The 18485-nt window shown below is 41.0% G+C and overlaps 1 protein-coding gene across 2 annotated transcripts in view; it reads left to right on the top strand.

The window, feature by feature from the left end:
• The window catches only part of LOC133658340 (SH2B adapter protein 2), a 69926-nt gene that overhangs the window by 23535 nt on the left and 27906 nt on the right, over positions 1 to 18485 (top strand). For both annotated transcript variants that reach the window (XM_062060252.1, XM_062060251.1), the window contains exon 2: positions 9740 to 10688. In XM_062060252.1, the coding sequence (XP_061916236.1) occupies positions 9771 to 10688 (918 nt within the window). In that variant the 5' untranslated portion in view covers positions 9740 to 9770. The remainder of the gene's footprint in view (positions 1 to 9739; positions 10689 to 18485) is intronic.

The following is an 18485-nucleotide window of genomic DNA, read 5'->3' as shown; positions in this document are numbered from 1 at the left end:
ACACACTCAATTTGAAAAATCCCTCCTTTTTGGGACCACCCTCATTTTGATAGATGTCACCAGCAGGGGTGCAAAGGAGACATTGTCTATTAGATGCAATGTTATTGGGACCACGATTTATGTCATCACTTGTTCACACCTCCTCATATGGAAGGTACTTTTCCTTGTTGATGTCTCAAGAAGGGTAGAAATACAAGGACACGTACACACATACACAGACTGAAAGGATGGATGGATGCATGAATGTAATGTAGATAGAAGCTTAAAGTGGATTGATTCATTTATCGCCGCTTCCATGTCAAGCCTCCGTTATGTGAGACTGATAAGTAGTGATAGCTAAATTAATACACAATAAAACATTCAAGCCACAGATAAGGACCTTTGCCAAGCTCTCTTGGGTCAGTTGTTAGGGTTTGTCTGTTGTTTTCAAGGTGGGTGGGACTACATTGTAATCAACTCTTTAAGGATACATTTACACTGTTGATCTTTATCAGACTCTAGTATAAACTTACACAGAACCAACTGAGTATGTTTCCATGCACTAAATTAGTCTGATTTCTCAAATAGTTTTTTGGGGGGGATTTTCACAATTACATGTGAAGTCCCACTGTCCATGGGTCATACGTCGTGTGCCTCCCGTACACTGGGGGGCGCTTATTTCCTTGTAGCACTGAATAATGTGTTGCTTTTCTGGTTGACCTATGACGTCACACCAAAACAAGACGTCTGCGGCTCCTTACAAGTCAACAGCTCAGCTCGTCTTGTAACTGATGCCCACTGTAATGTTGGCACATATTACAAATGTTACGTCTCTAATGACTATGATGATGTTAAATAGTAGACAGCATCAAGAAACGATCTTAGATTGTGCTATGAACATGACTACAGCCAAGAATGTCTCGGAACAAATGCACGTTCGAAGCAAAGAGACTGGCGCGAGAGAGTTGTTATGAAGGAATTTTCAGACAGACAATCATGGGAATCAAACTTTCGAATGTCTTGGAGTTCATTCATAAGACTCTGTGGATTGACGGAAGGAGTTTTAAGTCCGAAGGAAAAGACCGTTTGTGCCGCGGCTGATACAGTTCCAGATTAGGGTTGCTATGGTTCTGGACAAGCTTGCCAGTTGTATGGAATACAGAGTTATTGCTAATCAGTTTGGAGTACAAAAAATGCAGCATGAAGAGGTTTGTGTACGATTAATTATTTAATCTCTTTTGTATTTCGTTCAGGAGTTCCTTAGTTACCTTTTTAAATAAATCTGTTTATTTTTTTTCCTTCCATTGATGCACTTCAAAATGTTTAATTCTTTCAATTTGTGAAGCACAGTTCCCTCTTTATTCCAATTGTTGCCTTTGTTTTTATTGAATGGTATCTGCTTCTGGGTTATATCCCACGCATTGAGACTGGCGCATGCCCAATACGAAGGGTCCCCACCTGCAGCACACACCCACTTGAGCGATTTGGTTTCCAATGGCGTAATCTACTTGTGTGAGTCCTATTTTTCAAAAGCCAAACATGATCAGATGCCTCTTTAGAGCCAAACTATTTGAGAAATCAGACTAATTTAGTGTGTGTGAAGGTAGTCAGTATGTGTGTAAACTAGGGGTGTAACGGTACGTGTTTTGCATAGAACCGTTTCGGTACGGGGGCTTCGGTTCGGTACGGGGGTGTACCAAACGAGTTTCTAAGCTAAAGTCTTAACAAGCTGCTTTGCTTCTTCTGCCTTTGTCTCAGCACCCAGCATTGTTCCACCCACACAACCATCTGATTGGTACACACAACACGGTAACAGCCAATCAGCAGTGCGTATTCAGAGCGGTAACAGCCAATCAGCAGTGCGTATTCAGAGCCGTAACAGCCAATCAGCAGTGCGTATTCAGAGCGCATTTTATCAGCGCTTCAGCATCGAGCAGATAGGTGTTTAGCAGGTGATCATAAGGCAGCATAGTTTCCCCAAATTATAATAAACACCTCCCAGTCAACTACTAGTAACATCACTATGAGCCCGTTGACCTTCTAGAAACTTAAACTGCAGCTCAGCTCGCTCGCAGTCCTGGCTTGAGGTGAAGGCAAATTAGCTTTTAGCGTAGCGTTAGCTCATTTTGCGGTGTGTGTGTGTGTGTGTGTGTGTGTGTGTGTGTGTGTGTGTGTGTGTGTGTGTGTGTGTGTGTGTGTGTGTGTGTGTGTGTGTGTGTGTGTGTGTGTGTATAGTCTCTCCTATTGTACTATTTTTTCAGCTATAGTTACATTAATCATTAGTAATGGAGCAGCCTAGTTTTGAATGGCAGGGTCCCTGCTATCACATGTTGATAAATATATAACATTTACATAATAAATCAACTACAGTAATAAATTAAGCATGATAGGTTGACTTGAAACTGTTTAATGTTGTTTAATGTAGAAGAAAAGTTTTGTATTTAATCTGAGCATCAACTTGAGGCAGTTTAATGTTGATTAACGTGGGCAGAATTATTATAGTGTTCCCAATGTTAAAAGGATAAAGCCATTGTTTATAAATTTGGTAAATAAATAACCAAAAAATGTATATTTTGTTGTTTTCTTACTGTACCGAAAATGAACCGAACCGTGACCTCTGAACCGAGGTACGTACCGAACCGAAATTTCTGTGTACCGTTACACCCCTAGTGTAAACAAAGGAAGCTATTTGTCGAAATGAGCTACCTCTTGAAGTTAAAGAGTTGACTTGCGCTACAACTAAGTGATTATTTAATTATATATTTTATTTGATATCTAAAATCGGCATTTCGAAAGTGAAGGTATCATGGTATTATGCGGCAGCAGCGTAAATCGAGAGACATCGCTGTTAACGTGGACCCCGACTTTAAACAAGTTGAAGAACTTATTCGGGTGTTACCATTTAGTGGTCAATTGTACGGAATATGTACTGTACTGTGCAATCTACTAATAAAAGTTTCAATCAATCAATCAAATGGACTGGACTCTCACTATTATGTTAGATCCACTATGGACTGGACTCTCACTATTATGTTAGATCCATTATGGACTGGACTCTCACTATTATGTTAGATCCACTATGGACTGGACTCTCACTATTATGTTAGATCCATTATGGACTGGACTCTCACTATTATGTTAGATCCACTATGGACTGGACTCTCACACTATTATGTTAGATCCACTATGGACTGGACTCTCACACGATTATGTTAGATCCACTAGGGACTGGACTCCCACTATTATGTTAGATCCATTACGGACTGGACTCTCACTATTATGTTAGATCCACTATGGACTGAACTCTCACACTATTAAGTTAGATCCACTATGGACTGGACTCTCACTATTATGTTAGATCCATTATGGACTGGACTCTCACACTATTATGTTAGATCCACTATGGACTGGACTCTCACTATTATGTTAGATCCATTATGGACTGGACTCTCACTATTATGTTAGATCCACTATGGACTGGACTCTCACACGATTATGTTAGATCCACTATTGACTGGACTCTCACTATTATGTTAGATCCATTATGGACTGGACTCTCACTATTATGTTAGATCCACTATGGACTGGACTCTCACTATTATATTAGATCCATTATGGACTGGACTCTCACTATTATGTTAGATCCACTATGGACTGGACTCTCACACTATTATGTTAGATCCACTATGGACTGGACTCTCACTATTATGTTAGATCCATTATGGACTGGACACTCACTAGTATGTTAGATCCACTATGGACTGGACTCTCACACTATTATGTTAGATCCACTATGGACTGGACTCTCACTATTATGTTAGATCCACTATGGACTGGACTCTCACACTATTAGATCCACTTGACGTCCAATGCACCGGTCGCCCAGGGGGGTCCCCACATCTGCGGTCCCCTCCAAGGTTTCTCATTGTCCCATTGGGTTGAGTTTTTCCTTGCCCTGATGTGGGATCTGAGCCGAGGATGTCGTTGTGGCTTGTGCAGCCCTTTGAGGCACTCGTGATTTAGGGCTATATATGTAAACATTGATTGATAGTAAATAAAGACGTAGTCTATTTAAAAAGTCAAAGTTTAAATCACATACGGGCTCTAATTCACTGCTTTCTTCGACTCTTCTCTGCATGGCATCTCTTCCCTCCTTCACTTCCTGTTATTGTTCCGCTACTGCTCTTTAATAAGACCAAAATGGGAGTGTCAATTAGGAGGAAACTGCGTGACGACACGATCAAAGGAAGAAATCGCTTGCATCTGGCACGACTGTGAGACTCCCCAGCTCAAGTTTGGTGACAAGCAATGAGATTATCGGCAATGATCTGTTCGTGCACTTGAAGACAGGCGCTGACCATTTATCTCACTCGCTGTGGTTTTTGCTCGGTCATGAGGATCCCTACATACCCGCGCCACATGTATGACCAAACATCCATAGATGACCACAATGGAACCAAAAAAAAATAAAACACTTTACTGCCTCGAGTCAGTGATAGTAACACGTGCTACAGCACACATGATGCTTTCATTATTTGTTTCTGTGAAGCATCAACATAAAAGGATGGGAAGGAGGAAGTGGGCAGGCTGGGTGACACACACACACACAGACACACACACACAGACACACACACACACACACACACACACACACACACACACACACACACACAGACACACACACACACACACACACACACACACACACACACACACACACACACACACACACACACACACACACACACACAGAGAGAGATGGCAAACATTCCACACGTGGTGAAGGCTTTTTAAAGTTAGAGCTCATTGAAGTTCACTCAACACAAAGATTCGCGCTCACACATGCTCAACAAGACACAAGCAGACTTTTGCAGAATTTCCTCTGAAATAATCTGGATTGTTAATTCGTACTCAATCCATTTGATTTATTTATTGTGTACTATAGGCCTTGGCCGATAATACATTTTGCAGGACAATATAATTTGGATTAATTTGTTAACTTTCCTTTATAGTCAAAGAAAAAACATGTTTATGCTCGGGGTGTTTAGGTGAGTTACAATCAGATGCAGTCCTTGGTCCGATTGTATCGGAACAATTCCAACAACTTTTAGTGTTATAGTCATCTTAAACTTTCATTAGAATTGTTTCTAATGAGAAACAGTCCTCACACAAAAATCTGGTCTTTGTAGTCTGAGGGCCTCGTTTACGCTGTACACCAAATCTGATGTGTACAGTGACACAGGTCAGATATTTTTCAAAAGCGTCAACGCTTCAAAGTGCTTCAAATCTGATCTTTTTTGCATCAGATCCGTGCCACATTAGAGGGTCGTCTAAATCCGATTTGGATCTGATCGTTTCAAAATTGACTGCAGTCTAAACGGAATTGCGACCTGATTGCGACTTTTACATTATCTTTGGGCACGCTACATCATTGGTGTGCACAGCACAATCACTTTTCTTTTTTGCAATTCTCTTCTTCCTCCTCCTGCAGTTGTTTTCTATCATCTTCTTCCACGGGACAAACCCACTAACACGCTGATCTGTGGCATCCATGTTTTCTCGTGAAGTAGCTACTTCCTCATTTACAGAATCCAGTGTTTTGTCGAAATGAGCCGCATCGTCGGGAAAAGCTTTGATTGATTGATTGATTGATTGAAACGGGGTCCACTTAAATTGATTCATGATACAGATATATACTATCATATATACTATCATCATAATACAGTCATCACATAAGATAATCACATTGAATGATTTACATTATTTACAATCAGGGGTGTGGAGGGGGGAGGGGGAGGATATGGACATCAAGTAGTGGACATAGAGAGAGAGAGAGAGAGAGAGAGAGAGAGAGAGAGAGAGAGAGAGAGAGAGAGAGAAAGAAAGATCAGAAGGCATAAGAAATTTGTCCTCTGCATTTGTCCCATCCCCAAGGGGATGGGACAAATGCAGAGGACAAATTGGTACTTTAATCTTTAATCTTTAAAAAAAAGAAAAAGTATCTGCATTTGATTGTTTACATTTGATTATTAGCAATCCGGGGAGTGTGTTAGTTTAGGGTTGTAGCTGCCTGGAGGTGAACTTTTATTGCGGTTTTGAAGGAGGATAGAGATGCCCTTTCTTTTATACCTGTTGGGAGCGCATTCCACATTGATGTGGCATAGAAAGAGAATGAGTTAAGACCTTTGTTATTTCGGAATCTGGGTTTAACGTGGTTAGTGGAGCACCCCCTGGTGTTGTGGTTATGGCGGTCATTTACGTTAAGGAAGTAGTTTGACATGTACTTCGGTATCAGGGAGGTGTAGCGGATTTTATAGACTAGGCTCAGTGCAAGTTGTTTAACTCTGTCCTCCACCTTGAGCCAGCCCACTTTAGAGAAGTGGGTAGGAGTGAGGTGGGATCTGGGGTGGAGGGCTATAAGTAACCTGACTAGCCTGTTCTGAGATGTTTGGAGTTTAGATTTGAGGGTTTTGGAGGTGCTAAGGTACCAGGAGGTGCATGCGTAATCGAAAAAGGGTTGAACGAGAGTTCCCGCCAGAATCCTCAAGGTGCTTTTGTTGACCAGAGAGGAAATTCTGTAGAGAAATCTCGTTCGTTGGTTAACCTTTTTGATTACCTTGGTTGCCATTTTATCACAGGAAAGGTTAGCCTCTAGAATGGAACCTAGGTAGGTGACCTCATCTTTCCTGGTGATAACAATGTCACCTACTTTTATGGTGAAGTCATTGACTTTCTTAAGTTTGATGTGGGACCCAAACAGGATGGATTCTGTTTTACCAAAGTGTATGGATAGCTTGTTGTCAGCGAGCCAGGTGCAAGTTCCATAATGGATCTAACATAATAGTGAGAGTCCAGTCCATAGTGCATCTAACATAATAGTGTGAGAGTCCAGTCCACAGTGGATCTAACATAATAGTGTGAGAGTCCAGTCCATAGTGGATCTAACATAATAGTGAGAGTCCAGTCCATATTGGATCTAACATAATAGTGAGAGTCAATCAATCAATCAATCAATGTTTATTTATATAGCCCTAAATCACAAGTGTCTCAAAGGGCTGTACAAGCCACAACGACATCTTCGGTACAGAGCCCACATACGGGCAAGGAAAACTCACCCCAGTGGGACGTCAATGTGAATGACTATGAGAAACCTTGGAGAGGACCGCATATGTGGGTAACCCCCCCCCTCTAGGGGAGACCGAAAGCAATGGCTGTCGAGTGGGTCTGACATAATATTGTGAAAGTCCAACACATCAGCGAAAGTCCAGTCCATGGTGGGGCCAGCAGGAACCATCCCGAGTGGAGACGGGTCAGCAGCGTAGAGATGTCCCCATCCGATGGACAGGCTAGCGGTCCACCCCGGGTCCAGTCCATAGTGGATCTAACATAATAGTGTGAGAGTCCAGTCCATAGTGAATCTAACATAATAGTGAGAGTCCAGTCCATAGTGGGGCCAGCAGGAGACCATCCCGAGTGGAGACAGGTCAGCAACGCAGAGATGTCCCCAACCGATGCACAGACGAGTGGTCCACCCCGGGTCCCGACTTTGGACAGCCAGCGCTTCATCCGTGGCCACCGAACCTGTGCCCCCCCTCCACGAAGGAGAGGGGGGCAGAGAAGAAAAGAAACGGCAGATCAACTGGTCTAAAAGGGGGGTCTATTTAAAGGCTAGAGTATACAAATGAGTTTTAAGATGGGACTTAAATGCTTCTACTGAACTAGGGTTTTTGTCCAACTTACAATTTGATTATGATTCCGGGGCTAAAATGTGATTATTTATGCATCTTTAATTATTATTCTGTATATTACTATATTGTACATTGTTAATATATTGTACATTATTATATAGCATTAATGTATTACATGTATTTATTGATGATATGTATAAAAAGGTATTTTGAGGTCAATTACTTTGTTGGTATTAAAATTTGCAACGACCTTTACGGTAGTTTGGTTGACTCCTCTGTCAGAGCTGCTGGAGTGATTGGCAAGTGCTGAAGTGCAGGAACTGTCCGTAAAGTTGGATTTTACATGAATCGGTGCCCGGTAGGACCAGCAAAATCTGGTCGTGCCAAAAGACGGATTTTATACCCGTCCCGAGCTGTAATCTCTTCTTTCACTATTTCACATTCAAACTTGCCTGGCGGCACAGTTAACATGTTCTATTTTCCTTCTCGCTCTTCCTTTTGTGTCCTCACTAGATCTGCATTTTAGAATCGTCTCTATTACTTTTTTAAACTTACGTTAATGATTTTAAAATATGTCCATCGATTCAGCATTGTCCACATTCCAATCGTTATGCATTGGAGAATTGATCATTTTCCCCACTTCCCCTGATCTCACACTTTTGCAATAAACTTTGTGAGGCCAGTTTCATATTCAGTATTTTTTATGTAAAAATTACAATCTGCACTTTTGTTAGGAATGAACATTTGTAGTGACTAATGCACTGATGTTAATGACAAATGATGGGTAGGATCCGGTGCGTAGATCACATGTCGGTTTTATTTGGATCCCCTTCACATTTTTAACAGTACTTGAGGTCTCAACATCTCACAGGATACTTCTATGATGAAGTTATTCCTTTTTATTGTCATCCATTTAACGCCATTAAAAAGCTCTCCACAGAGAGCTGGTGGTAGTCGTGTACGTTACTTGGCGGAGCAAAGGTGTTGTTACAAATACTGCCTCTTGAAAGATTACAACAAATGGATAACGTTGAACAAAGAACTAATGCATGAAAGGCAACAGTATGCAGCACTCATGCAGCCCTCGACCATGATGTACCACCACCATACTGAACAGAATGATCTTGGTGCTTGTGTTTCCGGATACTTAAACAATAAAAGCTGTCATTTTCAATGAGGAGTAACATCCCTTGAGGAGATACAGTACTTGCTAAAATATGAGTTTTGTGAAATGCTGTATGTCAGGCCTGGGCAATTATTACAACTCGGGGGGCCAAATTTAGAGAAAAAAATGTGTCTGGGGGCCGGTATATCTACTTTTAGGAACACCAATACAAAACCTCACAATAATGTCTGATCGAATGCTAAAAACGTTATGACAGACCGCCTTAAAAAACTGAATGGAATTTAATTTTTTTTTACTGAATGAGACACCCAAAATGTACATGAAAATAAAGAATGTGGGATTTACAATATTAACTATGAACGATAAAACACTGAATATTGACAACATATGAACATCAGACTTCCTCTCGATCGACATATTTTACAATCAAGCGAAACGCAACAAAAATGCAACAAACACAGCGAAATATGAACGCGAAGGGTACAATCTGATACATCTGATATAGCACTAAGCTTTAGAACTTTGTTGTAAAAATCTCTTTCCGCATCTGTCCCTGACACCCGCATTTCAGGCTGGCCGCTCTGGAAACACTCTGTGGAAACGCTCCCCACCCACACTGCTTGGTGCCTCGTCTGAGCTGCTGTGACTTACATTACCATAGTAACTAATTAGATGACCATAGTAACTAGTATTTCATGCAAAAGTGCAGATTACAACCATTGAAATACTTAGTATAGTTGAAGACTTACGGTCATTAGAAAATATCACTGCACATCATAATGGCAGCTACAGTTTCCATCTTAAAGATCTAAAAACAAATTTGGGAATGTCCAGCGGGCCAGATTGAAAAGCTTAACGGGCCGCATGACCCTAATTTCCCAGGTCTGCTGTATGTCTATTGTACCAGAAAAGGTTGATGATGTCAATATTCTTCCTTCTTCTGCAGCCTCTCCACGGCGGGTTGGCATGGCCCAGTGATGAACGGAGCGGGTGTGCCCGGTAGCCCGGAGCTCTCCTCCTCATGCCCACTGCCTGACTGGCGAGAATTCTGCCAACTTCACGCTCGAGCATCGGCCGTCGACTTTGCCGACAAGTTCCAGCGCTTCCTGTCGGAGAATCCTTGCTACGACTCACCTGGTGCTGACACCAGCTTCTCGCAACACTTTGCCAAACATTTCCTCGAGTGCTTCTCAGCGGCTCTGACCCAAGCCCGGGAGAACCGGACATCCTCGCCGGGGGAAGACGGATTGAACGTAGCGCCCAAGTACAGTATTGTTCCTTTTCTAGGGATACAAGGCTGCCCCTTGTCTTACAGTCACGACTTGTACCAGAAACGCAAGGACGCTGGGGCTTCCAGCGAATCTCTGGACAGCATGGACAGTGGCGGGGGCCGGATGGAAGGTGGAGGCAGCGCCCCGCCCTGCACCCGGGGTCCTCAACACACCCACAAGGTGTCTGCTTTGGGTCAATCCAGAAGTTCTGAAGATGTGTCTGTGAGCCACCCCAAAGCTCGCTTCAAGAAGGGCTTCTCCTTGAGGAACATGAGCCTGTGTGTGGTCGACGGGGTGAAGGAGATGTGGCATCGTCGTGCTTCCCCAGAACCGGACGGTCCATCTGCAGCTAGAAAGCCTAACGGGAGTGGCGGCGGCGGAGCAGGAGGTGAGGCAGCAGGAGGAGATAGGTGGTCCCAAAAGCTGCGACTACCCAGAGGCCCCCAGGGCCACAAGACGGAGATGCTGGAGATACAGAGGGAAGGAGCGCTGAAGTACATGGTCGCCGATGACACGAACTGCATGGGCGCTGCACAGTGGCAGAAGTGCCGCCTGCTGCTGAAGAAGACCAAGAAAGACGAAGGAGCTGAGAGATTCCTGCTGGAGTTCTACGTACCACCAAAGGTACACAGTCACTAACACAAGTCATGTATTAGTCACTCGCCAAATCGCATGTGCTTATCCTTTGCCATATCACAGCAGCCACAATTGAAGGTACACTCAGAAAGTATCCAAAGTTTGCCATGACAAAGTTAATAATGATTTCTGCGGCTTGGCTAAGCGGGTAGAGCAGCCGTCTAGAAACATGAGGTTTACTGGTACGAGTCCATCATCCGCCATCCTGTTGTGTCCTTTGCTTCCAGTGCCACCCACACTGGTTTAAATGTAGTTTACCAACTTCAAGCTTGAGTGTATGGGTTTCTGTCAGAAAGCGGCTTGAAGATGATCTGTAAAGCATCATCTATGCAACATTTTGGCCAAAGAACCACCATTACATGTTATGTAGACCAGTGTTTTTCAACCTTTTTTGAGCCAGGGCACATTTTTTGCGTTGAAAAAATCCGGAGGCACACCACCAGCAGACATCATTAAAAAACGAAACTCAGTTTACAGTAAAAAGTCGTTGTCGCAGTTGTTTGATATGACTTTAAACTAGCATAACCAAGCATGCATCACTATAGCTCTTGTCTCAAAGTAGGTGTACTGTCACCACCTGTCACATCACACCCTGACTTATTTGGACTTTTTTGCTGTTTACCTGTGTGTAGTGTTTTACTTCTTGTCTTGCACTCCTATTTTGGTGGCTTTTTCTCTTTTTTTGGTATGTTCCTGTAGCAGTTTCATGTTTTCCTTGGAGCGATATTTCCCGCATCTACTTTGTTTTAGCAATCAAGAATATTTCAGTTGTTTTTATCCTTCTTTGTGGGGACATTGTTGATTGTCATGTCATGTTCGGATGCACATCGTGGACGCCGTCTCTGCTCCACAGTAAGTCTTTGCTGTCGTCCAGCATTCTGTTTTTGTTTACTTTGTAGCCAGTTCAGTTTTAGTTTTGTTCTGCATAGCTTTCCCTAAGCTTCAATGCCTTTTCATAGCGGCACTCACCTTTTGTTTATTTTTGGTTTAAGCACTAGATACCTTTTTACCTGCACACTGCCTCCCGCTGTTTCCGACATCTACAAAGCAATTAGTTACCGGCTGCCACCTACTGATATGGAAGAGTATTACACGGTTACTCTGCCGACCTCTAGACAGCACCGACACTCAACAACAACACATCATTTGCAGACTATAATTACTGGTTTGCAAAAAATATTTTTAACCCAAATAAATAGGTGAAATTAGATAATCTCCCACGGCACACCAGACTGTATCTCACGGCACACTAGTGTGCCGCGGCACATTGGTTGGAAAACACTGATGTACACCACAAGGAAGTCTTTTACATTGAGAAAGAAATAATAACAATATGATTCCCTTTGGGAAAAAAAGATCAAAAATAGACCATTCATCTGCAGTGCGCCTTATAATCCGGTGCGCCCCATGGTCCGGAAAATACTGCAAGCTAATCCATCGTACTTATTACACCAAGGTCCTGCTGGTTAAGATGTATGACGGAATATCGGTATTGGTGCTAACAGTCTCCAGCTAACTTAATACATATGTTTTGTTTTTGCAGTTATTGGACTGAGATGTTTAATACTTTGTCTTTGCCAGTTGGCGAGAAGATCAAACCAAATCCTGTCAGCGGACTATTTGGGGGAGCCCCTCTGTCATCTTCACTTAGCAAATCCAAAAAGAACTTAGTAGCATTTACTACTTTGTTGGCTAGAAGATTAATTGTGTTAAATTGGAAGGCTGCAGCACTTCCCTGCCCCCGCTGGATTAGAGATATTCTTTATTTCCTTAAATTGGAAAAAAATAGGCTCACATTGAACGGTTGTCCTATGAAGTTACAGCAAGTATGGGGTGCTTTCTTAAATTTAACCTCGATTAAAAAGTAATTGAAAGGTGGATAATTGATGAGCCTTTAGTCTGCTTTTGTGTATTTATGCACCGTTTTGGGGACTTTCATGGGTGCATTTGTCTGTGGCTTCATGTCAATATTTGCCTGTACTTAATTGACTGATGCATGTTTTGTTTTGTTTTTTTATTTAATATATAACTTGTGGGTTACTTGTTTGGGGGAGAAAAAAAAGGAACATTTGACATGTGTTTACTTGTATTTCTGGACTGCATATGTCAAAAATCCAATAAACAAATGTTAAAACATTTATTTTTGCACGAGAGCAGGGGTGTCGAACTCATTTTCACTGGGGGCCACATCACAGTTATGGCTGCCCTCAGAGGGCCACTTGTAACAGTGAATGATGTATACATTTTAAATTGCTTCATTACACTATTATTTATTGTTATATATTTTTACGTACACTGCAGACAGGTAGATTTTACAGTAAAGTTTAGCTGCCGAAATTTTACCATAGAACGTACCATGTTTTTTACAATGTATACTGTAAATGTAGATGGGAAAACAGTACCTCTGTTTTACTGTAAATTCTACGGTTGTTGTTTTTACGGTGTATTACTGTAAATGGAAAAACAATGTTACACATTTTTTCGTCTCGTGTTTTTACGGTAAAATTCTGGCAACTCAGCTACCAGTTTTTTACCGAAAAATAATTTTTACTTTGTAAAATTTGATGGATAAGTTGCTTCAAAATCATGAGTCAAGCAGATATTTTAGTACTTATTTTGATGTTTGGAATATTTGTTGCAATATTAGATTAAGTTTAAAATATATGAAATTGCATACAGTATTTTTTTTTTGTCAAAATAGAAAGTTGACTACATTTAGAAACAAATAGACGCGTGGTAATTCCAGGCCTTTGCGGGCCACATAAAACGAGGTGGTGGGCCTTGAGTTTGACACATGTGCACTAGAGCATTTTCCACGGGTGTCAAACGTACGGCCGAGGGCCGGATCAGGCCCGCGAATATGTTTTATCCGGCCCACGGGATGAGTTTGCTAAGTATAAAAATGTACCTGAAATTTTTGAATGGAAGAAACATGCTGTTTTAAATGTGTCCACTGGATGTCGCAATAGCAATTCTTTGTATCTTTGTAGATGATGCTACATATGTACAAAATAAACCACGTGATGTTAATACATCAGTCGAGGAAAAGGATCAAACTACATAGGGACGGCGTGGCGAAGTTGGTAGAGTGGCCGTGCCAGCAATCGGAGGGCTGCTGGTTACTGGGGTTCAATCCCCACCTTCTACCATCCTAGTCACGTCCGTTGTGTCCTTGGGCAAGACACTTCACCCTTTGCCTCTGATGGCTGTTGGTTAGCGCCTTGCATGGCAGCTCCCGCCATCAGTGTGTGAATGTGTGTGTGAATGGGTAAATGTGGAAATACTGTCAAAGCGCTTTGAGTACCTTGAAGGTAGAAAAGCGCTATACAAGTATAACCCATTTATCATTATCATTTATAAATAACATACTGTGATTTATCTTGATAGTTTGAAAATTAACACCAATGAGTTGACCGATGAACATTATCACATAATTTATTCTTAAAATATAAATAACGACAAAGATAGAATACTATTAACTGCAACATGTAAGTGTAAAAAAACAACAACAATATTATGATTTGTACATTTTCAGAATGTGCTTGTTCTATTTTTAAACAAAGATCTGAAGTTGTCTTTATTTTTAAGTTATCGTGCCGTGATTTTACCAGTCTGGCCCACTTGGGAGTAGATTTTTCCCCATGTGGCCCCCCATCTAAAATGAGTTTGACACCCCTGATCTAGACCACAAGGAAGTGTGTTAAATGTAGATTACACATCACAGGTGCGCTTTAAAAAAAACAAAAAACCTTTTGAACTTTACATTCGCTAGTTCTGCAAGTAAAGTGAGGAAGCAACTCAAAATGATTGCACTAATGATTAGCCATCAGTGATAAAACATGTTCAATATAAATATAAAAAAACCCTGATCTTGTTACGTCTTTTCCCACGCGCACACACATGTTGCTGCCCATGACCCTAAGAAGGCGGCGTACTGCTGAGTGTGTGTAAATCGGTCTTTGATGGTGGCGGGTGGGAACGTGGGGGGTCAGGAGCACAGGTGGGTCTGTAAAGGACTAGGATTAGGGCGTGGGAAGGACTCCGAGGAGCGTGTTTGAGGTCTGAAGGTGGAAATGGGGAAGTTGTACCTCTGACCTCGGAGTTTCTAAATCAACCAGTTCCTCATTTTTGAACAAGTGTAAAAATAGCGGTGTGAGTCACAAAAGGAACATGGAATGTCGTAATTGTTCCTCAGCAGTTGCACATGTTGTACAGGTCCATTATTCTCTCTCTACATGAGAAAAGTAGGCATAGAGAAATGAGGAACCTTTAGAGCAGAAGTTATCATCGCCGCCCTGTTCTTACAAATCATAACAGTGCAGACTCAGCAGTGATTAAACTGACCACTACAGTCTCCTTCCTGACTCCATCAGTCTGCTGCATGATGACACAGCAGATGCCTACTGGTGTCCACCCACTCTGTGCCTCCGAAAGGGGAGATGGTAACTTTGCCAAGATTGCATAAAACATAAAAGTCTTTGACCTGTTTAGCAATTTCAGAATAACTATGTTTACAATGAATTCAATTAACCTGTTCCAGACACCTACAAGTTTTAAAGCAAAACACTTTTTTATACAGGATAATTATAGTTTAAATCAATGCAAAATGCATGTAAATGACGAATGAAATGGCTAAATGATCATTTAACATCACTTTTACCTTTATTCTAGATTCTTGACAGCGGTGAGGAGGGGTGGCGGTGGCGAACGCGACCTCTGTGCTTTGCTATGACTTCTTTCTTGATTTCAGTAGTGTTTCTCACCTTATTTATCAAAGTTCTAGCACTCGTGTTATGGATTTTTATTAGGCATTTATGCATAAACTTACAGTTCAGGCACATTGGAATTCTTGTGTGGCATTCTCTTTGAGTACAAAGAATCAAGCAGAACAAAATATAAAATACAAATGTTCAATATATATATGTATATATGTATATACATACATATATATATACATATACGTTAGGTCAGGAAAAAACACAGAGGCTATTTCATCCCTACAAGCCTGTTTCGCAGGTTTCTCTGCTCGTCAGGAGATTTTATGTATGTATGTATGTATGTATATATATATATATATATATATATATATATATATATATATATATATATATATATATATATATATATATATATATATATATATACACTACCGTTCAAAAGTTTGGAGTCACCCAAACAATTTTGTGGAATAGCCTTCATTTCTAAGAACAAGAATAGACTGTGGAGTTTCAGATGAAAGTTCTCTTTTTCTGGCCATTTTGAGCGTTTAATTGACCCCACAAATGTGATGCTCCAGAAACTCAATCTGCTCAAAGGAAGGTCAGTTTTTTAGCTTCTGTAACGAGCTAAACTGTTTTCAGATGTGTGAACATGATTGCACAAGGGTTTTCTAATCATCAATTAGCCTTCTGAGCCAATGAGCAAACACATTGTACCATTAGAACACTGGAGTGATAGTTGCTGGAAATGGGCATCTATACACCTATGTAGATATTGCGCCAAAAACCAGACATTTGCAGCTAAAATAGTCATTTACCACATTAGCAATGTATAGAGTGTATTTCTTTAAAGTTAAGACTAGTTTAAAGTTATCTTCATTGAAAAGTACAGTGCTTTTCCTTCAAAAATAAGGACATTTCAATGTGACCCCAAACTTTTGAACAGTAGTGTATGTATATATATATATATATATATATATATATATATATATATATATATATATATATATATATATATATATATATATATATATATATATATATATATTTATTTATTTTATTTTTTTGTCATAAGAAAATACAATCGTGTGCTTACGGACTGTATCCCTGCAGACTGTATTGATCTATATTGATATATAATGTAGGAACCAGAAATATTAATAAAGAAAGAAACAACCCATTTGTGCGAATGAGTGTGAATGAGTGTAAATGGGGGAGGGAGGTTTTTTGGGTTGGTGCACTAATTGTGAGTGTATCTTGTGTTTTTTATGTTGATTTAATTAAAAAAATTAAAATTTAATTTTTTTAAAATTTTTTTATTCTTGTGCGTCCCAGTACCAATCGATCCACGGACCGGTGGTTGGGGACCACTGTTCTATCGGGTTCAGGTCAGGACTCTGTGCAGGCTAATCAAGTTCATCCACACCAGACTCTGTCATCCATGTCTTTATGGACCTTGCTTTGTGCACTGGTGCACAGTCATGTTGGAAGAGGAAGGGGCCCGCTCCAAACTGTTCCCACAAGGTTCGGGGCATGGAATTGTCCAAAATGTTTTGGTATCCTGGAGCCTTCCTAGTTCCTTTCACTGGAACTAAGGGGCCAAGCCCAACTCCTGAAAAACAACCCCACACCATAATTCCTCCTCCACCAAATTTCAAACTCGGCAAAATGCAGTCCGAAATGTAGCGTTCTCCTGGAAACCTTCAAACCCAGACTCTTCTATCAAATTGCCAGTTGTCGGCGACCTCTTTCCACTATGCGCTTCAGCATCCGCTGACCCCTCTCTATCAGTTTACGTGGCCTACCACTTGGTGGCTGAGTTGCTGTTGTTCCCAAACTCTTCCATTTTCTTATAATAAAGCCGACAGTTGACTTTGAAATATCAATCAATCAATCAATCAATGTTTACTTATATAGCCCAAAATCCCGAGTGTCTCAAAGGGCTGCACAAGCCACAACGACATCCTCGGCTCAGATCCCACATCAGGGCAAGAAAAAACTCAACCCAATGAGATAACAATGAGAAACCTTGGAGGGGACCGCAGATGTGGGTACCCCACCCCCTTCCTCGGGCGACCGGTGCAATGGACGTCGAGTGGATCTAGCATAATATTGTGAGAGTCCAGTCCATAGTGGATCTAACATAATAGTGTGAGAGTCCAGTCCATAGTGGATCTAACATAATAGTGTGAGAGTCCATTCCATAGTGGATCTAACATAATAGTGTGAGAGTCCACTCCATAGTGGATCTAACATAATATTGTGAGAGTCCAGTCCATAGTGGATCTAACATAATATTGTGAGAGTCCAGTCCATAGTGGATCTAACATAATAGTGTGAGAGTCCAGTCCATAGTGGATCTAACATAATACTGAGAGTCCACTCCATAGTGGATCTAACATAATAGTGTGAGAGTCCAGTCCATAGTGGATCTAACATAATAGTGTGAGAGTCCAGTCCATAGTGGATCTAACATAATAGTGTGAGAGTCCAGTCCATAGTGGATCTAACATAATATTGTGAGAGTCCAGTCCATAGTGGATTGATTGATTGATTGATTGAGACTTTTATTAGTAGGTTGCACAGTGAAGTACATATTCCGTACAATTGACCACTAAATGGTAACACCCGAATAAGTTTTTCAACTTGATTAAGTCGGGGTCCACTTAAATTGATTCATGATACAGATATATACTATCATATATACTATCATCATAATACAGTCATCACACAAGATAATCACATTGAATTATTTACATTATTTACAATCAGGGGTGTGGAGGGGGGGGGGGGGGGGGGTGGGTAGGATATGGACAGCAAGTAGTGGACATAGAGAGAGACAGAGAGAGAGAGAGATCAGAAGGCATAAGAAAAAGTATCTGCATTTCATTGTTTACATTTGATTATTAGCAATCCGAGGAGTGTGTTAGTTTTAAGGCTGCAGCTAACGATTATTTTTCTATCGATTAATCTATAGATTATTTTTTCGATTAATCGGTTAATCTATAGATTATTTTTTCGATTAATCTATAGATTATTTTTCCTTTTACCGATTATTTTTTTATTC

Source organism: Entelurus aequoreus, linkage group LG10 (assembly GCF_033978785.1).
Source record: "Entelurus aequoreus isolate RoL-2023_Sb linkage group LG10, RoL_Eaeq_v1.1, whole genome shotgun sequence".
Taxonomy (NCBI): domain Eukaryota; kingdom Metazoa; phylum Chordata; class Actinopteri; order Syngnathiformes; family Syngnathidae; genus Entelurus; species Entelurus aequoreus.
This window is presented reverse-complemented; position numbering and strand designations above follow the sequence as displayed.